We start from the raw sequence: 23,461 nt of genomic DNA, 5'->3' as shown, positions 1-23,461 counted from the left end.
ATATCCAGATGTTTATGGGTTTATAACTAGAGCTCCAAAGTTATTTTACAAAGTAATTCATTCCAGACATATTTCCAAGGACAAAAATAATAGTTGTTCATTTATGTGTGTTAAAAAGGTAAAGGTTTTCCCCTGACATTAAGTCTAGTTGTGTCTGACTCTTGGGGGTGGTACTCATCTCCATTTCTAAGCTGAAGAGCTGGCGTTGTCCATAGACACCTCCAAGGTGATGTGGCCAGCATGACTGCATGGAGCACCGTTACCTTCCCACTGGAGAAGTACCTATTGATCTACTCACACTTGCATGCTTCTAAACTGCTACGTTGGCAGAAGCTGAGGCTAACAGCTGGAGCTCACCCCACTCCCCTGATTTAAACCACCGACCTTTTGGTCAGGAAGTTCAGCAGCTCAACGGTTTAACCCACTGCGCCACCAGAGGGGGGGGGGGCATTTTATGACTGTTACATCTGCATTTTCCCCTCAAAGATTTTTTTATGCTGTCTGCATGTCTTGTAACGATCAACCCTATCTGCAGAAGAGCACAGGGAGAAGGATAAAAGGGCCAGTAGTTCCACTAGCAGTAGGCAGCATCAAAGTTCATCTGCAAGACCTTTGCTTTAATAGGAGAGGGGCAGACTGCTACACCTGCCTAGGCAGTCACCTCCTTCTGAAAGAAGCCTCCAACAAGTGGCTGTCAACAAAGTAATGTTCATCCTCTCTCAGTGAAAATATCACACAAAGCTTGGGAAGAGGCAGTGTATAAGCAGAATAATAAAGTCAAGGGGGATGGCCTCTAATTTGTAACTTGTTAAAAGTGCAGCCTGCCAAATGCAGCCATCTATGTCTGTGGTGAAGATTTCCCTCTTATAAGGATCTGGGGAGCAATGAGTCATCTACAGAGGGCTAAATGGTTATCTGTTCCACAACAGAAACAGGGAAACGTGTGCAAGCAAGCAAGAGCTGGTATAGTTCAGTAGCTAAGAGCCTGCCTCTCCAATTTGAATCTTATCCTTTCAACAAATTACCTTAAGTGCCCTTTGGCAAGAAACTCTCTCTTAGGGTGCATCTACGCTGTAGAATTAATGCAGTTTGACACCACTTTAACTACCAAGGCACAATGCCATGTTTTCAGGTCTTCAGTCTTTAACTGCCATGCCTTAATGCTACAGAATTCTGGGGATCATTGTTTTAGGAGTTATTTGCCCTTATTTGTTTGTTTGTTTGTTTGTTTGTATTTATATCCCACCCTTCTCAACCCAAAAAGGACTCAGAGAGGCTTTACAGAACACACATGCGGCAAACATGGCAGATTCTTCCCATAGAGATGGGCGAAACATCAGGAGAAAATACTTCAGGAAAACTCACAGCAACCCAGTGATTTTGACCATGAAAGCCTTCGACAACACAGTTTCTGTTGGCACATGCCATTTGTTTGCCCTTCTCTGCCAAGTAGTGCTAGTGCCTACAATTGTGGAACTTCTAGTTTGGTTTATGCACCAGTGCTATGGGAGGAATCTGCCATAGATGTGGGCAAAACATCAGGAGATAATGCTTCTAGAACATGGCCATACAGCCCGGAAAGCTCACAGCAACCCACCAACAGAAACTGCTGCTAAACCTAACAGGAACATGTGCTAAGGTTTAGGGAAATAAAAAATATATTTGCCAAAATCCTATTACAAGCTTCCTTCAGTGCCAAGAATACACTCTTGCTCTTTCCCCAATTGGAGGGCTTTGATACATTTCATAGTCCCCTGGTACCTGACCCATCCCTGTGCATTTATGCCTATTTTGAAACCTGTGGAGTGTTAACAAGCCCCTCTTACCTTTTCCACTATTAAGTCATACAGAAGTGTCACAATGCGAATATGTAAAGTCTCCGTTCCTTTTTCTGTGCAAAGATCTCTGAGTACTTGTAGCCCTCCCAACTTGAGAAACTGCTGCTGAGCATAGGGAAAGTGGCGTAGCATTGACGACAAAGCAAAGAGAGCCTGGAAAGGAAAGGAAAACCAAATTATCTTCTTGGTCCATCAGTACTTTCTGGTGCTGTGTCTTTAACCAATACCCAAACATTCCCCCCATATCTAAAAAAAAAAAAAAACTATTTCTATATCCATGCCACAGTTATAAGGATTCATAACAATTCAGTGCTTAAAACAGGCATCCTCGAACTGTGACCCTTCAGATGTTTGGGCCTCCAACTCCCAGAAGCTCCAGCCAGTTTGTTCGCTGGTTAGGAATTCTGGGAATTGGTTGAAGATCTGCAGTTGGAGGATGCCTGAGTTAAAACAGAGGAGGAGAAAGGTGCCTTATAGAATGATTTGATGCACAACAGTCAGAAAATGAAATCTATGGAACAGACAAACATCTGTCTTAAACCCAGTGTTTCTGTGCTAAACACTCCTCACAAGGCATTTCTGCTGAAAGAAGGAAAAGAGATGAGAGAGATGGGAACTCTCACCCATCTCCCACCTGTAGTCTCCAAAAAGCAGCTCTTGAGGATTGAGATACTCTATAGAGCTGAGTGGGAGGTGGCACAGGAAAAAGTGGTCCAAATCACCTTTGCCTTCCTTAGGAAGACTCCCCACTGGATCTAAGGCAGTGGTTCTCAACCTGTGGGTCCCCAGGTGTTTTGGCCTACAACTCCCAGGAATCCCAGCCAGTTTACCAGCTATTAGGATTTCTGGGAGTTGAAGGCCAAAACATCTGGGGACCCACAGGTTGAGAACCACTGATCTAAGGCCTCTCCAGAAGGTCCCTTCTGGTTTATAAATTGGGATTTTCAAAATATATTTTCCTTGTGGGCACTTTGCTCTTTATAGAGCAATTGCATTACTAGTTGTGTAATATGAGGTGATCAGTGTAATGTTCGAATGAAAGAAGCAAGCTTATGAAATCACTGCAGGGAACATACATCAGCAAGAGGCAGGCAACAGACCTCTATTCAATCTGTCCACTGTTATGATGCGCATACTAGAAACAAGGGCTTGAAAAGGTGACAACTCCAAGAATCTCCTTGCTAGCATGGCAGATGTAGTTCAAAGAAGTAACTTCTCCAAACTGTGGTAGTAACACAAGGATTCAGCCTCCTTAGAAATCCTTGATCAGAGATTTCACCTTACTCAGGATGTCCTCACACCTATGTCCTTCCATGTTTTTTGTTTCCTTCCTTGGAATAATTCTGGCATGAACATAGCAGTGGAAGCTCCTATGGCAGGCATCCTCAAACTGTGGCCCTCCAGCTGTTTGGGCCTTCAAATCCCAGAATTCCCGACAATTGAACAAGATCGTTAGGGCTGCTGGGAGTTGGAGGCCCACACAGCTGGCCTTTGGTATCAAGTGGAAACTACAATAGTCTATTCTGCTCACGGACTAACCTGAAACATTCTCTTGATGGTACTTGATTCAGATGCAATTTGAGGGTGGCACTTTAAAAGGAAATCAGATATGGAAAAGGGGTATGGGATACTAAAATGATCAAGGGTCTGGAGAACAAGCCCTATGAGGAGTGGCTTTAGGAGCTGGGCATGTTTAGCCTGAAGAAGAGAAGGCTGAGAGGAGATATGATAGCCATGTATTATGTGAGAGGGAGAAGGGAGCAAGCTTGTTTTCTGCTTCTCTGGAGACTAGGACGCGGAACAATTGCCTTCAAACTACAAGAAAGAAGATTCCATCTGAACATGAGGAAGAACTTCCTGTGAGAGCCATTCAGCAGTGGAACTCTCTGCCCCGGAGTGTGGTGGAGGCTCCTTCTTTGGAGGCTTTTAAACAGAGGCTGGGTGGTCATCTGCCAGGGGTGCTTTGAATGCAATATTCCTGCTTCTTGGCATGGGGTTGGACTGGATGGCCCATGAGGTCTCTTCCAACTCTAGGATTCTATGATTCGCCACCCGGCTCCTGTGCCCATATTAAGGTTCCAGAAATCAGAGCTATAGGTTTGTCTTCAGATCTGTTGCAAGGAGACAATTTTCTGGACAGGACTGAGCACAGAGCATCTCCTTTCTTTCCAGTTCAGTCTGTTTCTCAATTACATCCTCTTCAAAAGTAGAGAATGTGCGCCTCTTTCTCCTTTATCTAGACTACAGCAAAGGCATACAGCGATGCTTCAATTCCCATGGCATCACAAATGAATGGAAAAGAAATCTCTATCATGTCCTCACGGTACCCGAATTCTGATACGTGTAAATATCTCCCTTCTTCTTAAGTGCTAACGCAAAGTGCATTCCAGCTAGTGCCGACCGATTTTCCTTTTTAGTCAGGGAACGGCGAGAAAGAAAGGCTGCAGAGGGAACTTGGCATCTACCTAGATTGCTTGTTTTTCATCCAAATTGCTTCGTGATTTTTTAATGCACAACTCAGGCACTGATTAGTACTCCCATTTATTTATTCCTATTTTTATTTTGGCTTTGCTTGATTATTGGAATGCTAGTGAAGACCTACAAATCGTACTCCACTTAATAATTGCCTCCCAGCAATTTCCTTTCCATCCCATGCTGTTAATTTTCCCCTTCGCAATTTTAAAATCTGCACAAATTCAAGCATCTTTTGCAAAAAAACCCCACAAAATAACATTTGGTGGTTGCCATGGCACCCATATATGTTTGATGCAGTGCACCAGAGGAGAGACTGAGGAGCAGCGTAGCTCTGATCCTCCAAAACTCCATGGGAAAGGTAATTAAAGCCGGATGACATGGCAAGTAGCAAACCGCTCCTGAGCAGAAACTCGGTCCAGTGTGATGCGGTTCAGCTGGGACTCAGAAAATGCAGGCTTAAGCCCTCACTGACCCATGAAACTTTTAGGTAGATTTTGGGCCAGCTTCACCTACATCAAAGAACTATTGTGAAAGAAAGTGGGGAATACAAGAACTGAGTGTTAGGAGTAGAGCTACAGGGATGGTACTATTATGGTGCTACTATGTGTGTCTTAAAGTCATTTCAGATTCATGGCAATTCTAAGGTAACCCTAAAATGGGGTTTTCTTGCCCAGATTTTTCAGACAGGGTTTTTCCTTTGCTTTCCTCTGAGGCTGAGGGAGTGTGATTTGCTCTAGGTCAGGGGTGTCAAACTCATTTTCACTGAGGGCCACATCAGACTTGTGGGTGCCTTCTAAAGACTGTTTTACATTGTAAGGCTGTATAAATGTAACTATATTACCCTGGCATTGGAGCCCCCGGTCGCACAATGTGCCGGCTGGATTGCTGACAAACAGGTTGGCAGTTCGAATCCGGGGAGCAGGGTGAGCTCCCATCTCATCTTTAGCTTCCCATGCGGGGACATGAGAGAAGCATCAAACATCAAACATCGAGGCATTCCCTAGGCAACAACCTTGCAGGTGGCCAATTCTCTCATACCAGAAGCAACTTGAAGTTTCTCAAATCACTCCTGACACGGAAAAGAAACCTGGCATTGAAAGCCTCATGGGCCACATAAAAGGAAGTGGTGGGCCAAATTCGTCCCGTGGGCCTTGTATTTGAAATGTGTGCCCTTCGTCATCCAATGGGTTTCCATGGCTAAGCAGGCATTCACATTCTAATCTCCAGTTTCGTAGTCCAATGCTGAAACCACTACACCATGCTGATTCTTACATATGGGCACTGCCCTCTTGTAAAAAAATATTGCCACCCAATGAAAGTTTTCTTCAGTCTCCAAATGTCTAGCATTGCAGTAACTTAAAACTCAATTTGAACATTTAGAGAGGTGTCCAAAAAAAGGGACAAGCAAAGCAAAGGAATAAGAAGACTGCGGATATAATAGTATTTGGTATAAATATTTTCAGTGCCTCACTCTCTTCCATGCTAGAAAAATGGGAACTGTAGAAACATTTCCTTAGTTGGGGAGAAATCTTATTTCGCAAGGGAATATCCTAGTTCCGCATCCCCACCTCCTGCAGCTATACCTTGGCTATGTATGATGTTCTGTACTCCCTGGAGAAAAGGTAAGATATAAATGTAACTGATAAAATTGCATGTCCATGCTCTACAAGCCCTCTCAATGATTTCTTGCCTGTGTCTTGCTGCTAGAAGCATCAAGCAGGGAAATCCTTCAGACAAGCTGCTGTGCTACACAGGGCAAAGACAGAAGTGAGTTGACCCTAAAGAGCCATGCAAATGGTTCTTTTTCATCAGGGGTAAACAAATCAAGAGACACAGCACACTCTCCTTGCCTTTCCCCACCCCAAAACTGCCGCCACTCTCCTTCTCAACCTTCTCAACCTTCCTAATGCCGCGGCCCCTTAATACAGTTCTTCATGTTGTGGGGACCCCCAAACATAACATTATTTTCATTGCTACTTCGTAATTGTAATTTTGCTACTATTATGAATCATAATGTAAACATCTGATATGCAGGATGTATTTTTATTGTTACAAATTGAACATAATTAAAGCATAATGATTAATCACAAAAACAATATAACAGCTAATGGGATTTGTAGCACCTTCAACTGATTCAGCTCTGACTTCCACAGACCTTCTCAGCCTTTTGGCTAAGATCAAATGTAGACTTGACAATGAGTGTAGACTTGATACTGAGACCTTCATGAATGATGGACCTGGACCATACTTGGCACACAGAACCCCCATGACCAATAAAAATTACTGGATGGGTTTTGGAGGAATTGACAGTGACTTAGGGGAGATGTAGTTCACCAACTCCAGAGAGCACCGTGAACCCAAAAAAGATGTATTTGTACCAAATTTAGCACAAATACCCGATACGCCCAAATTTGAATACTGGTGGGGTTGGGTAGATTGATTTTGTCATTTGGGAGTTGTAGTTGCTGGGATTTATAATTCACCTACAATCAAAGAGTATTCTGAACTCCACCAACAATAGAATTGGGCCAAACTTCCAAAATAGAACTTCTACGACAAAAAATACTGGAAAGGTTTGGTGGGCACTGACCTTGAGTTTTCGAGTTGTAGTTCACCTACATCCAGAGAGCACTGTGTACTCAGATGGATCTGGACAAAACTTGGCATGAATACTCAATATGCCCAAATTTGAACACAACAGAGGAGGGCTTTTGGTGGGAGGATTCACTGTCTGTTTCCAAAAAGGAAGAGAAGGACAGGTGGAGAGATCTTCAGCCTTCTTTGCCAAAGGGTTCCTAAGACCATCAGAAATATGTGTTTCCTGGTGGTCTTTGGTGACCCCTCTGAAACCCCCTCACACCTTCCGGGGTTCCTGTCCCCCAGGTTGACAATTTATTTATTTAAAAACTTTTATATCCCGATCTTCTCACCTCTGTAGAGGGACTCAGACCGGCTTACAGCAAGGATTCAATGCTACTAATACAAGTTAAAACATCATATAACAATACAAAGTTAAAATACATATAGATAAAATACATATACACCAAATCGCCATGGTCAAATCATGTTCAACTCAGTCCGCACATGTGGTCACTCTCTTTGGTTTGTAATCAGTCTCAGCCATTATTCTGGGAATGCTTCGTTCCATAACCAGGATTTCGCTAGCCTCCTGAAGGACAAGAGGGAGGGGGCAGATCTAATCTCGCTCGGGAGAGAGTTCCATAGCCGAGGGGTCACCACAGAGAAGGCCCTGTCTCTCGTCCCCACCAAACGCACTTGTGAAGGTGGTGGGACCAAGAGCAGGACCTCTCCGGAAGATCTTAATGTCCTTGATGGTTCATAGGGGAAAATATGTTCGGACAGGTAAACTGGGCCGGAACTATATAGAAACGCTGCCTTAAATGAAAAGGGACGTCAAGAAGATAGAAATTGCCTCTGTGCACCTACATGACAGAAGAATACTCCACTTCCTGCATGCCAGCTTACGTAGAGCATCTCCACACATAACAGGAATGATGATGGAGAGGAGAATATCCTCTTACACATGGAGATGCTTTGTATAATCTGGTATGCAGGAAGGATGATGTTCTGCATGTGGATGCACAGAGGAGATTCCTCCCATACATTCCTTCTGTCTCGACATCACACTCCACATGAACAAAGTGATGTCGAGACAGAAGGCATGTATGGGAGTGCCAGACCTTGCATATTTAGACTGCATGGAAAAGGAACACCTGCTTAGGATGTCAACACACAGGCCAAAACCACTCAGCATGGTTTATAAAAGCCTGGCATCTCGGAGCCTTCCTCCAAAGTAAGCTGGCTGGGAAAACTGGGCGTTATCAATCCCTTATTCATGAGCCTTCCTATAGAGTTCCCCTGAGGCACTACAGAGAGCATGCTGCAACTTGAAAAAGTAGCCAGCAGGACGTGTGATGTGAACATGCTCAAAGCAATTTGCAGAAAAAAGCCCTACAGTGTTATGTACTGAAGTGTGATCAGGAAAAAGCAATGGGAAGAGGAGGCTCCATATACAGCCCTTCCCTCACCCTTGTTAGTTTTTGGATGCTGCTAAGACAGAGATGGGCCACCCTTCCCTTCACCCCTGCCGCCAAATGCAAAATATACTATAAGAACCTATGTCTGGAAGACGGAAGGAAGCAAATCCTCCTGTCCACTCTTCTTTCCTTCAGGACACAAGCTGAGCGCTTTGTAAGATTAACAGTATACTCTGCGCAGCTTTCAGGGAAATGCCATAAATATTTTTCTGCAAGCACAGCTTTATATAAGGGTCTGCACTGAGAAAGGGATTTTCCCTCAGGAAACATTTTCCTCTTACATGAACATGCCCATCAGTCTCGCTTCTTTTTCTGTGGTGCGCACACACATTCAGAGAAGCTCCAGGGTTTTAAAACACAACTAAAGGCTAATATATTCCAGGGCACCCTTGTTAATACATTGACAGCAGAGCCCTGATTACACTGACACAGAGTGCATTATGAATACAGACAAGGCGGAAGTAAGTGTACTTGATGATTGCAAAAGAATGCTAAATTCAGGGTCTAGAAAAGTTATGGGGAGGAAGCAATAAATACCATAATCCCCCATACATAGGCATCACTGGGGGATTCTGGGAGCTGTCATCCAAAAAGAGTAATGTGTCCAAACTACAGCTGCATTTTCCAATTTCCAGCGGAACCGTGAACAGTTGTGGTCAACAACATCTTTGCTACTCTGCCTGATAAGGGTAAATGGATCTCACGCATCATAGAGCAAATTGATCACCGAAGAGCCAGTGAAGAACCAAGCCTCCAGCTCTCAATCAGTCTGTCCCGAACATTTAGCTAGGGGCCTTTATCAAGGCTTTGTCCCTCACAAAAAAATATCAAATATTGGTCACGGCTGGAGGCGGATTACTGAGCTGCATGAAGCAATTATCTCATTCTTCGAATGTCTACTCTGATGTTTATTAGACTCTGATACCCAGGCCTGCCAGAGGAATCAGTTAGTTTTCGTTTTGACAGTCAGTATTATGGGAAGTCTTCCCCGCAGTGCTGTAGACTATGCTATGCAAACTTCATACCCTCACTTTAGAAAGCTTCAGAACTATGATAGCATCAAAAAAGCCTAGACCCAGCGACAAGACAGCGCCACAAAAAATAGTTCCTCAGTATTATTCCATCTTGAGAAACCACATCTCCTGATACGAACCTGCCTGGGCCTGAGATCCTCAGGACAGACCCTCCTCTTGGTCCCTCCAGCATCTGAAGCCCTTTGGTGGGAACACGAGAAAGAGCCTTCTCTGTGGCTGCCCCTCGACTCTGGAACACCCCTTTTCCCAGAGAAGTCATAAGGACCTGCTCCCTGTTGTCCTTCTGGCAGCAGGCTAAGATATTTTTTTAATTCATGAAGGTTTTGGAAGAGGAACTATATACAACACAACAAACTAGGGGTTGTTGTGTTGTATATAGTTCAACAGGTTTTGAATGGCTTTAATGTTTTCATTGCTTTTTTATTGGAACCCCAGTGGTGCAATGGATTAAACCAGGGGTCCACAACCTTTTAAACAGAGGGCCAGGTCACAGTCCCTCAAAATGTTGGAAGGCCAGATTATAATTTGAAAAAAACATGAATGAATTCCTATGCACACTGCACATATCTTATTTGTAGTGCAAAAACACTTTAAAACAATACAATAATTAAAATGAAGAACAATTCAAACAAATATAAACTTATTAGTATTTCAATGGAAACTGTGGGCCTGCTTTTGGCTGTTGAGATAGGATTGTTGTTGTCATTGTTGTGTGCTTTCAAATCGTTTCAGACTGAGGTTGACCCTGAGCGAGGGCCAGGTAAATGATCTTGGAGAGCTGTATCCGGCCCTCGGGCCTTAGTTTGAGGACCCCTGGATTAAACCCTTGCATTGGCAGGACTGCTGACCAAATGGTCAGTGGTTTGAATCTGGGGAGCGGGGTGAGCTGCCATCTGTTAGCTCCAGCTTCTCATGACAGAAGCCCCCCACAAGATAGCAACACATCCAGGTATCCTTGTAGGCAGCCAAAATGGGAAAAAATGGTTTTTTATTATGTATTTTTAAAATGCCCAATATTTAGTTCTATTTTACTGTTTGCATACTTTAGATTTAAATTATGCTTTGTCTAATTTTAATTGTTAGCCACTTTGAGTGTCCTTGAGACAGAATGAATGAATGAGAGTAATACTGCACACTGACAATGTTGAATTCTTTCCCCCTCCCTTCAAAGGCCTTTCATGGTCCGTCCCACTAATTCAATATCAAATCTCTCCTTCCCTCTATCTCAATACAGTCATCCCTCCACATTTGTAGTTTTGACTTTTGCAGATTTGATTATTCATGGATTTGATCAACAATGACATCTCTAGCAGTCTCTGGGGCCTCTAGTACGTCTCTAAGGTCAACTTCCTCCAGTCATACTAAAGGACCCAGAGATTTCTAGAGAGAACACCTCTCTAGGAATCCCTAGGTCCTCCAATGCAATCCTCTGTTTAGCTACCTGTTAATTATAGCACTTTGAACTGGAAGCAGGAAACAGCCAGAGCAGGAGAACTAAAAAAGAAGGCCTCCTGTCCTCTAGAACCCATGATCTCAGAAAGCCAGCCACCTGCAGACCATGACAAAGGGGTGACAGAATCTCAGAGAACAAAAGGTCTTCCAGTTATTGTTGGACTGCAGGTCACATCAGGCAACAGCCAGTAGGTTAGAGATATTTTTCCTGTGTGAAACAACAACATTTGGTTCACCGTTCTCATCTGTCTTGCAAGGATTAAAGTCTCTCAGTGGTGTAGCAGGTTAAACTGCTGATCTGCTTAACTTGCTGACTGAAAGGTCGGTGGTTTGAATCCGGGGATTGGGATGAGCTTCTGCTGTTAGCCCCAGCTTCTGCCAACCTAGCTGTTTGAAAACATGCAAATGTGAGCAGATCAATGGGTACCGCTTCAACAGGAAGGTAATGGCGCTCCATGCAGTCATGCCAGGCACATGGCCTTAGAGGTGTCTACAGACAATGCCGGCTCTTTGGCTTAGAAATGGAGATGAGCGCCAACCCCCAGATTCGAACACAACTAGACTTAATGTCAAGGAAAATCTTTACCTTTACTGTTGCTGTTCCTCTAGCCCCCAACTGCAGACAAGCAGTCTTTTGTGGACTATGTCAATGTATCTTGATTAACCAACAGGGAAAAATACACAGTGTATCTAAAGTAAATATTACAGGCAGATCATCAGGATCAGAGGTACAGAATGCCTATGGCTTAATGGCAGAGCTTATGCCTGGATGCAGAAGGTCTCCATTCAGTATCCAACTGACTCTTGTCAGGAACCACTAGAAAGCTGCCCCCAATAAATATACAAGATACTAGACTGGGCTAAGGGGACCATCTAATTTACCAAAATGTGACTTACTGTTCTATAGGGTAATATATATCTCATTCTCAAATACCATGGTGTAGTGGCTTGAGCACTGCACTACAACTGTGGAGAACTGGATTCAGATCTGTGGTTTGATATGAAATCTCAGTCTGAGAAGTCACTCTCTCCGAGAGAAGCAAAAGCAAAACCCTTTTGAACAAAGCCCTCTGATAGATTTTGTCTTTGAGTCATCCAAAGTTGGAAACTACCTAAAGGTACACAACAATCCCTCTGAAATAAACCTTTAAAATAAAATAATGTGGTGATCTATGAAAGGTCAACAACGTTTGGACACTCATTTTTTTTGGAGTTCAACGACCCAGAAGATCCAGCTCTCATAGAAATATCCTTAATGGTAAGGGTTGAGAGTGATGTATTAAAATGTCCTCAGGGCCAGAGGTTCTCCACTACCGAGCAATAATGCCAAATACAACTGAGAAGTCTAGCAAAGCAATGTTTTCGTCAACCAACCTCATATGCTGACTGTTCACTAGAACAATTTAGTCCTTGATCCTGAAGAACACTGAATGCTTGAAATGTGGTAGGTATTAATATTATACACACACTGTAGCTAAAGCATACTGAAGAATGAATTCAATTAGCAAAATAAAAGGACTAAAGATAATTGGAACGTGCACTTGAAGGACCACAGCAAAGCATATTAATAAAGCATGCCAGAAAATAGGAATCCTTCTTTACTAAAGCCCTGATATAAACACACCAGGTAGCAATCATATCCTCCTTTATTATGGGGAGTTTTGAACTTTGTTGATCAACACACAAACTGTATCACAGGAGGAGGATGGGCCTTACTGGAAAGGTGGAAAATTGGGCCTGAGATCAAAACAGCATGACCTTATACCTTCAATCACTAAGTAATACCATCAAATTTGATCTGAATTGATTAAGTGGCTCTGTTTTGCTAGTAGGAAAATATATGCTTCTATAAAATGCAAGGGAGCTCTTACAATATAATCTATATTTTTGTACTGAATTCTTCACTACTGCAAGTCTGAGCAATAGCAGAACATGAATTTTGTGAAGCCATTTGCACCTGAATGATATAATCTCACCATAAAACTTTACTCAGCAGGTGCTAGATTGAATTGTCTGCCGTCAATCACCACTTCTAGATCATGTGCATCCCACTTTTGGTTTCAAACACATCATACCAGAGCTTAGAAACATTAACTTTGCTAGATGACAGCTCTCCAAAGCTGCCAACCAGATATGCCAGTAGACAGGCTACTGAGGAATTCTGGGAACTGTGATAGAAAAAAGTAACTTCTCCTTGCAGGAGCTAAAATAATAATAATAATTATTATTATTATTATTATTAAGAATATTATGCCCCAATAAATGTAACTCAGTTCATTTATACACCAACACATGTAATAAAGTTCCTGTTTGAAATTATCATTTCAATAAACTTCAGGTGTCAGCGGTGGCCAGGAGCGCCTTTACACAATGAAAACTTGTGTGCCAGCTGCGTCCATACCTTGATACACCAGATCTAGCCATTAAAGTCCACACCTTAGTTACAGCCCATTTGGACTACTGCAACACTCTCTACATGGGGCTGCCTTTGAAGATAGTTTGGAAACTTCAACTAGTTCAGAGATCGGCAGCCAGGTTATTAACTGGAGCGTCACATAGGGAGCGAACTACTCCAATGTTGCAGCAGCTCCACTGGCTGCCGGTCTGCTTCCAGGCTAAATATAACATGCTGGTTATTACCTATAAGGCCTAAACAGTTCAGACCCAGGCTATTTAACTAACCACATCTCTGCATATAAATCAAAACGAAACTTGCGATCAGCAGAGGAGGCCCTGCTCTCGGTCCCACTCCCGTCTCAAGCACAGTTAGTGGGAACAAGAGAGGGGTCCTTCTCTGTGAGACGCCAGATCTAGCCATGGTAGTCCACACCTTAGTTACATCTCATTTAGACTACTGCAATGCTCTCTATGTGGGGCTGACTTTTAAGATAGTTTGGGAGCTTCAGCTACTTCAGACATTAGTCAGGTTACTAACTGGAATGCCGCTTATTAAAAGAAGTACTCTAATGTTGCAGCCATTCCACTAGCTGCTAGTCTGCTTCCAGGCTAAATAGAAAGTGCTGGTTATTACCAATAAGGTCCTAAACGGTTTGAGCCCAGGCTATTTAATTAACCGCATCTCTGAATATAAACAAACATGGATACTGAGGTCAGTGGATGAGGCCCTGCTCTCGGTCCCTAAACAGTTCGGGCCCAGGTTATTTAACTGACTGCATCTCTGCATATTAACCAAAACCGACACTGTGGTCAGCAGAGGAAGCCCTGCCCTCGGTCCCACCCCCATCTCAAGCGCGGTTGGTGAGAACAAGAGAGGGGTCCTTGTCCGTGATCACCCTCCACCTCTGGAACTCCCTCCCCAAGACGTAAAACCCATCTTTGCACCATAGCCTATGGAAAGGAGGAAGACTAGAACATTTTAATATGTAACCTTGTTTGGATACTGAAAATCCACCCTGGTGCTGTTGGCTGTTGTACATCATTATTTTATATAACATCTTCATCGTTTTATACTTCTAAGGCACTTTAATTATTTAGATCTTATTATGATATAAATGTGTATTATGAAGTTTGTTTGTTTTGAATTACTTATTTGTTTGGTTAGTCATTATAAGTTTTACTGATGCTATTTTATTTATTTATTGTTTTGTTTTGATTTGGTTTGTTTGTTTATTATAGCATTGAATGTTTGCCACTTTCTGCCTAGAAACCACCCTGAGCACCCCCCCTCCCCCCGGGGAGATAGAGCGGGTTACAAATAAAGTTTTTAAATTATTATTATTATTATTATTATTATTATTATTATTATTATATGGGGTCGTACTGAACACAATCTTCATGCAGAACAATCACATCGCAAACACATATCAATGACTAGGTGTCATTGCTCAACGTGAACTCCATAATGCAAAATGCACAAAACATAGCCACAATGTACAGCGTTGCTGTATGTTCAACTTTGTTTCTGCTGCTATTAGCAGAATATGTCTGTTACATTATGGCAAATACTTTGCCCTGCAGGCATAGCATGACTTAGATATGGGTATCTGACTTATGGAACGCTATCCTTTGTGGTCAACACTACACCTGCCCTAGGGATAAGCCAAAACATCTTGTTGCCTGAGGCAAAGGACAACATCATGCATATCTTACTTCCCTTATTGAACTCTGGGTTTAGCCCTAATTTTAAAAGAACAATCTAAGGTGCCAACATCAGCTCAGTATCTTGAACAACCCTTTTAAAACCCAGATTCACCAATCTTCTGACCTGGAAGCCATGAGACACCACTGCTGGTGACAAAATAATATCTTCTATCATAACTGAGAATGGCAGACTAGTTTAAGGGGTGTAGGACAGGCCATATGAGATACACAATTGCTATCCCCCACAAAAAGGAAAAGTGGTGAGTGCAGCCATGAAGAATAGCTGGGGAAATGCAAGACTATCCCCTAGGTCCTGCCATTTAGGGCAGTTTCTTCTATGTACTCAATGGAAGGGCCAGCTCAGATCTGAACTTCAGGCAGAACTTGGTGAAAAATTAAATATGTCATCAAGCACACAAATGTCTAAGCAAAGGAATACACGCCTTCTTAATTTCAGGACAGACTCTGATCCAGTGCCTTTGCCCAATTACTAGGTTCACAGTCATACACACAATATCACTTTAGTCATTAAGCTTCAACCTGTGGTCTCCACGTGTTTTGGGACTCCAACTCACAAAAGTCCCAGCTAGTTTAGTCAACTGTCTGAAATTCTGGGAGCTGAAGTCCAAAACATCAGGAGGACCAAAGGTTGGGAACTACTGTTTCAGATCTACTGAGGCCAATGCACATTGTGTTTCTAGAAAGATCAGCTAAAAATTACAATTCAAAATGCATGTATACATAGACCTCTGAGAGGAGGGGTCAACTGTACACTGCTGCCCTCTTACCTTTTTCTTCACAGCCAGAGACTGATCTGTAGCCAAAATAACCAGCAATTTTTGCAAAGCACCTCCCTCAATTGCTGCAACTTGTACTCTGGGGTTACTGAAAAGAGAGGCAAGAGAAGTGCATTTGAGTCAAAGACAGTCTGGTGATCTTTAAACTTTACAGCAATCTGGCTTCCACAAGAGATACTTGTGAGGCAAGCTATTTGGAACAAAACATTGCAAGGATTTTAATGAACATGAAGCCCTTGGGCAAGAGAATATGCAGTACTCAAAAAAGCACTGGTGACTATTTTGCCTCAGATATCGCCACCTGGTGGTGAGAAACATGACAATGTGAGACTAGCAGCTCATTTTTAGGATATGTGGCTAATATTTCTGAAAGAGACAACAGTAAAGCATCACCGTATTCTTGCCAAAAAAAAATATGATCAAATTAATGGGACTGCTATAAGTCAGTGATAACTTTAAGGTACTTACACACAGATGAATGCATTCCATTTAAAGCACACAGCTACCTGCAGTCAGTCCCTTTTCTAACAACTAAAGAATAGGTAAAGGTTTCCCCTTGACATTAAGTCTAGTCATATGGTGGGTGATGCTCATCTCCATTTCTAAGACCAAAAGCTAGCATTGTTCATAGTAGCCTCCTAGATCATGTGGCCAGCATGACTTCATAGTAGCCTCCTAGATCATGTGGCCAGCATGACTTCATGGAGCGCCACCAAAGTAGTACCTATTGATCTACACACATTTGCATGTTTTCAAACTGCTAGGTTAGCAGAAGCTGGGGCTAACTGTGGGAGCTCACCCTGCTCCCTGGATTTGAACTGCCAACCTTAACCCGCAGCACCAACTATAAAATAGGAATATTCAAATTCTAACTTTAAAAGGTATGTGAGGGTGTAGCTACTGGGTGCCAATGAGGGCATAGCCCCTTCCCAAATAAGATCTCTGCCCCCCCCCCCAATAATGTTTAGTTTAGTCTCCAAATTTCTAGCATTGCAGTAACTTATAAAGGTCCATTTAGAAGTGCTATTCAGGTATATAAAAGGGGGTAGCAAAGTTATCAATCAAATATAAGAGTTCTAGCTGTGAAAAAGTTTGCTATGGCAAAAATTTGAGGACTGAAATGTACTTTCATGTGGAGCAGCAAATTCTTATGGAGGAGACTGCCCTCAGCATCACCACCCAGCTTCAACTGCATTTCTGGGGAGAAACAACTTTACACCTTTTGACAGTGTTCCTGTAACTTTTCATTACAAGGGGATAGCCTTGTTCAATAGTGGAAGAGAAAAACTGTAAGGTTCAATACTGGTTCATGATGTGCCTGTGCTGTGGTAATAAAGAAGCTGAAGGGAAGAGGCAGCAGCTTAGAGATTCCAGTGCTTCCGTGTTTCTCATTCATTACATTCATTTCAGGGATGGAAAGAACAAAGAGTGACTTTCAAAAATGTAACTTTTGGCGTCTAAGTCAGAAGCACCCCCATCTATCCCAACTGCCACTGCCCTGACTGTGGAAGAAGAAGAAACACACATGGCACCATCACGCCTAGACCCAGAAGCAGAAGCAAAGACTCTTTCTATTTCCAAACTGCCATTCTTTTGGCCTTGGAAGAAGAATGGAAGAGGAAGGTTTAGCTCCATCATGCCTTGGCAAAGAGGCAGATTAAAGGTGTCCCTCCATCCCAACTGTCACTACCCTCTTTGTGACAGGAGAGAAGGATAGGCAAGCACATCGCCATTATGCCTAAACGGTTCTGGCCCAACTTACCTGTCCGAACGCATCTCCCTTTATGAACCCTCCAGGACTTTAAGATCATCTGGGGAGGCCCTGCTCTCAGTCCCATCTTTGTCACAAGTATGGCTGGCGGGGACAAGAGACAGGGCCTTCTCAGTGGTGGCCCCTTGGCTATGGAATGCCCTCCCTAAGGACAATAGATCAGCCCCCTCTCTTTTAACATTTCGAAAGAGAGTTAAGACTTGGCTCTTTGAGCAGGCATTTCCAAATACAGTGTAACAGATATAGGAAAATGGAATGGTTGATGATGTGATTGGACAATGTTTTTAATAGGAGACCCTAATGTTCATGTTTTTATTGATTTTGTTATGGTTTTATTATCCAATTGTTTTTATTGTATTGCTATTGTATTTTATGGTCTTGGCACCAACTGTAAACCGCCCCGAGTCACTTACGGGCTGAGAGGGATGGTATATAAATATAGTAAATAAATAAATAAATAGGTCCAGATGCCAATGAAAGTTTTTTTTTCTATCCTGACCACAATTGCCCTGGCTTTAGAGCAGTGGTTCTCACACTGTGGGTCCCCAGGTGTTTCTGCCTACAACTCCCAGAAATCCCAGCCAGTTTACCAGCTGTTAGATTTCTGGGAGTTGAAGGCCAAAATATCTAGAGAACCACTGCTTTAGAAGGAGAGAAGATCTAATAATATCTACTGGACTTCACCCCCGTCCCCACTGCCTTTCCCTTTTCCTTGTGTTATTTAGACTGTAAGGTTAAGGGCAGGGAATTGTGAAATCAAGCATCTGTAAGACATTCGAAAGCCTTGTGGTTGGAAAGCTGGGTATAAATACGCTCATTCATTAAATTTAATTGCTTATTTTTTACTCTGGTTCAAACACAGAGAAACCTTTGGAAAAAAAGAGGAATGTTTGATACCTGACAACTATTGCTTTCACACTTTATCACGAAGGGATCTCTTTGGCTTTTATATAACACCAAAACATTTATAAACTTTTTAATGACCATGGACTTCCTTGGATGTAGTTCATGCTATGCATCTTAGAAAGTACATTTAGGGTGCATCTAGTTCTACAGGGCCGATGTACTCTTAAGCTTACAAAAGCTTATGCTACCAACTAAGTTATCTCAGTAAGTCTCTAAGGTGCTACAACGGTATCCCCAAACTGCGGCCCTCCAGCTGTTTGGACCTCCAACTCCCAGAAGTCCCAACAAATTTGTTCAATTATCAGGAATTCTGGGAGTTGAAGGCCCAGACAGCTGGGGGACCGCAGTTTGAGGATACCTGCGCTACAAGATCCCTTTACACACTGACGTAAAGATTAATGCATTTTTCAGCTTACAGTGAGACACAACAGGCATTCCCAATCATTCCCAAAGAGAAAAGCTGTTGTGAGAAATGACAATGAGAGGAAAACAAGCCTTTAAAAATAGCAGGCAGTGCCAGCTACCATATGAGCATAATACTGCAGTGCAATAAACATTTCAGGACTGACCATAAGTGATAGATGGATGTTTAGCGGTTGGGAAAGGCACCGCATTTGGAAGGGGGGGGGGAATACTGGATAATCAGCAATGCAATAGCAAATGAAGTATGGCCAATGTTAAATTGAACTAATGTCAGTGAGGTACAGAGAGCATGAAGCTTTCATGCTCTTAAATGCAAATTTATTAATGGCACACCCTTCCTTCACTAGACGGCTGCTCTAGCAAGGGACTCTCTCTCTAATGCGCTCTCCCTTGAATTTTCTTTATACTAATTAATAGAATAATCCACTCACTTTATGTTACATCTGTTCCTTGCTTTTTAAAAAGAAAAACCCAACTCATTCCCTACTTCTCTCTGGCTCTTCTGTTTCTATTAACATGATGATTTATTCAAACACTTATTATCCCCGTCTGTTCACAATCTAATTCTAGGATCATCTTTTCAGATCAAAAAAGAATGAATCTATTTCCCTCTGAAAAAGTAAACACAACAATTCAGACACACTCCCCTGCCCCTCAAGGATTACAAAAGGGCCAAATTCTCTTTAGTTCATCTGGTAAACTTTAAGTATGATGTAACCTTTATATATATATACCACTTCCCTCAAAATGGCACTGAGCTGCTGAACTTGTTGACCAAAAGGTCAGCGATTCAAATCCAGGGAGTGGGGTGAGCTCCTGCTGTTAGCCCCAGTTTGTGTCCAATTCTGGGCACCACAATTGAGGAGAGATATTGACAAGCTGGAATGTGTCCAGAGGAGGGTGACTAAAATGATCAGGGGTCTGGAGAACAAGCCCTATGAGGAGCGGCTTAAGGAGCTGGGCATGTTTAGCCTGTAGAAGAGAAGGCTGAGAGGAGACATGATAGCCATGTATAAATATGTGAGAGGAACTCACAGGGAGGAGGGAGCGAATTTGTTTTCTGCTGCCCTGGAGACTAGGCAATGGCTTCAAACTACAAGAGAGGTGATTCCTTCTGAACATGAAGAAGAACTTCCTGACTGTGAGAGCCGTTCAGCAATGGAATCTCTGCCCTGGAGTCTGGTGGAGGCTCCTTTTTGGAAGCTTTTAAACAGAAGCTGGGTGGCCATCTGACAGGGGTGCTTTGAATGCAATATTCCTGCTTCTTGGGAGGGGGATGGACTGGATGGCCCATGAGGTCTCTTCCAACTCTATGATTCTATGATTCTGCCAATCTAGCAGTTCAAAAACATGCAACATTTGAGTAGATCAATAGGTACCGCTCATGCAGGAAGGTAACGGTACTCCATGCCGGACACATGACCTTGGAGTTGTCTATGGACAACGCCAACTCTTTGGGTTAGAAATGGAGATTATCAGTAATTCAGACACAAACCACTAGCCTCATCCAGGCTCAGCTGATGGTCTGTACCACATTGCCAAGCTCACAAGAAGCATTGGCTACAAGAGTCACAACACGTGGTGGAAGCAGTTACGTTTCACCGGGATCTCCCAATTGCATAATCCACACGAAAACTTCTTCATAATCTAAATGACAAATCTTAAAACTTTAGGAGGTTACAATTCTGGGTAAATACAATATTATTCACCTGAAGTTTTCCATAGGCATGGCACCACCACCAAGACATCTCTATTTGGTTCTGATTGTTCTCACCAAACTTAACTCAGATGATGGCAGCCCTCAGAGAAGAGCTTAAGATACAGCTTAGTGACAGGGCAACTCTGTACTGAAGACTGTCCAGAAAACACCAAAAAATAAAGTCTGCTTTCTATTGAGAGGTAGCATTTTGAGTCCAAAATGTACATGGGAGCCAACCGCTTCTGTTTCTGTTTGACATGATCTCTCAATCTGTTCTCTTGCTAGTCATTTGAACAGTTCTTCAGTATTTTGTTACAGTTGCATTTTCTGGACCCACCCCAATGGTAGTCCCAACAATCCAATTCGGAAGCTATCAGATGACTGATAACCACAGCCAGATTATTACTGTCCAATAGAAAGTCAGCATGGTGTAGTGCTATGACTCTGGAGAACAGGGTTCAAATACCTGCTCAGCTGTACAAACCCCATTGGGTGACCTTCTGCAAGTCACACTCTCACACTCTATGACTCAGGAAGGCAAGGGTAAACCCTCTCCAAACAAATCTTGCCAAGAAAAAAACATGATAGGTTTGTTTTAGGATCATCATACATTGGAAATGACTTGAAGGCACACAACAACAGTAACAATGGAAGGTCACAGTCAGCATAACTTTCAACCCTAACTGAAAGACAACACTTTACTTCACTATCACCCCAATGACAAAATACAATCTATGAACAGCACAGAGCACACTATATCCTTTTTGAAGAGTGCATCCATTTCCATAATTGGTTGAACACCATCATCCTATGCAGACAAACCTTTTACCAGCTGTACCTCTAATGTGGTGGGAAAAAGTTTCATCCAGTTCAGTACTGCTTCTGTGGAGCCCCCAGTGGCGTAATAGGTTAAACCCTTGTGCCAGCAGGACTGCTGACCAAAAGGTTGACAGTTTGAATCCAGGAAGTGGGGTCAGCCCCCATCTGTCAGCTCCAGCTCCTCATGCAGGAACATGATAGTAGCCTCCCAAAGGGTGGTAAAACATCTGGGTGTCCCCTGGGCAGCATCCTTGCAGACGGCCAATTCTCTCTCACCAGAAGCGTCTTGCAGTTTCTCAAGTTGCTCCTGACATGACCAAAAAAAAAACCTCGGAGAGTGAAGAGAGTGCTGACTGGAAACAGCCAGGAAGGAAATGGCTGCCAGGTTTCTGAAGCCTGATCATTTCTAAGGCATGAAGCATATTTTAAAGTCGCTCCTGACATGAAAAAAAAAATTACAGCTTCTAGAAATCTGGTTCAGTACTAGCACTGAAGGCTTCTGAATGACTGATAGAAAAAGATCACTACTGTATATTATACAGCTGGAAAACATACATGAAGTACATAAATATTACCTTCTCTGCCAGCCCACCAATGAAAACCAGTAGGTCCATCTCAACTTCTTGGGCTCGGTACTCTCTCTCCAGGGCCCTTTCTGTTCCTACAGTTTTCCATTCACTGCACTCTGAAACACATCCACCACTATAATTCACACCAACAAACATCAACTAAAGTGGGGTTATTTCACCTGTGGGTCCATGGAAGAACTTCACAGCACTCTTCAACTGGGCACAAAAATATGAATTATTTTCTTCTAGCTTAGATTTCTGTTACTCTGAAAATTGTGCTTAAGTGTCTTGTTCCAGGGAGGGGAGATCATAATGTGTTGGAATTTGTAAATGTAAATAAACAGACGCTTTACCACTGTTTCTGGACCAAAATATACCCTGCAGTATAATAATGTGTCACTCAGATTTGTGTAACGAGTAACAGTAACTTTACTTCAGTTCAAAATATCAAACAGAGTAACAATATATACAGCAGTCTCTCTGAATTCTTACAGAGAACAGCGGGAATAAACAGTCCTTTAAAACCAGGGGTCTTTTTAAACAGAGGGCCAGGTCACAGTCCCTCAAACTGTTGGAGAGCCAGATTATAATTTAAAAAAAAACATGAATGAATTCCTATGCACACTGCAATATCTTATTTGTAGTTCAAAAACACTTAAAAACAATGCAATAATTAAAATGAAGAACAATTTTAACAAATATAAACATATTAGTATTTCAATGGGAAGAGTGGGCCTGCTTTTAGCTGATAATATAGGATTGTTGTTGGTGGTGGTGTGCTTTCAAATCATTTCAGACTTAGGTTGACCCTGAGCAAGGGCCGGGTAAATGACCTTGGAGGGCCATATCCGGCCCTGGCCCATAGTTTGAGGTTCATAGAATCATAGAATCAAAGAGTTGGAAGAGACCTCATGGGCCATCCAGTCCACCCCCTGCCAAGAAGCAGGAATATTGCATTCAAATCACCCCTGACAGATGGCCACCCAGCCTCTGTTTAAAAGCTTCCAAAGAAGGAGCCTCCACCACACACCGGGGCAGAGAGTTCCACTGCTGAACGGCTCTCACAGTCAGGAAGTTCTTCCTAATGTTCAGATGGAATCTCCTCTCTTGTAGTTTGAAGCCATTGTTCCGCATCCTAGTCTCCAAGGAAGCAGAAAACAAGCTTGCTCCCTCCTCCCTGTGGTTTCCTCTCACATATTTATACATGGCTATCATATCTCCTCTCAGTCTTCTCTGTTTTAAACAGTCTTTAAAATATGCTTCATGCCTTAGAAATGATCAGGCTTTAGAGAGCTGGCAGCCAATCCTTCCTGGCTGTTTCCAGTCAGCACTCTCTTCACTCTCTGAGGTGAAAGTGGCAGTTAAAACTGTTTGTCTCAGCAGCAAGCAAGAGACAGTAGCCAATCAGAATTCTGGCTCCTGGCATGCTCAGCCAATCAGCTGCCGGCACATGCCTTTCCAGTCAATCCATTTACATCATTATGTCTTTTTACAAACCCTCACATAATGTTCATCAGAT

The 23,461-nt window shown here is 42.7% G+C and overlaps 1 protein-coding gene across 1 annotated transcript in view; it reads right to left on the bottom strand.

Annotated features, from left to right (window-relative positions):
- Positions 1-23,461, bottom strand: part of SIL1 (SIL1 nucleotide exchange factor) — a 72,341-nt gene that overhangs the window by 9,011 nt on the left and 39,869 nt on the right. The window contains exons 8-9 of the mRNA XM_060786404.2: positions 15,747-15,843; positions 1,827-1,991 (exon numbers count right to left, since the gene is read on the bottom strand). Coding sequence (XP_060642387.2) covers positions 1,827-1,991; positions 15,747-15,843 — 262 coding nt within the window. The remainder of the gene's footprint in view (positions 1-1,826; positions 1,992-15,746; positions 15,844-23,461) is intronic.

Source organism: Anolis sagrei, chromosome 1 (genome assembly GCF_037176765.1).
Source record: "Anolis sagrei isolate rAnoSag1 chromosome 1, rAnoSag1.mat, whole genome shotgun sequence".
In the NCBI taxonomy this organism is placed as follows: Eukaryota; Metazoa; Chordata; class Lepidosauria; order Squamata; family Dactyloidae; genus Anolis; species Anolis sagrei.
This window is presented reverse-complemented; position numbering and strand designations above follow the sequence as displayed.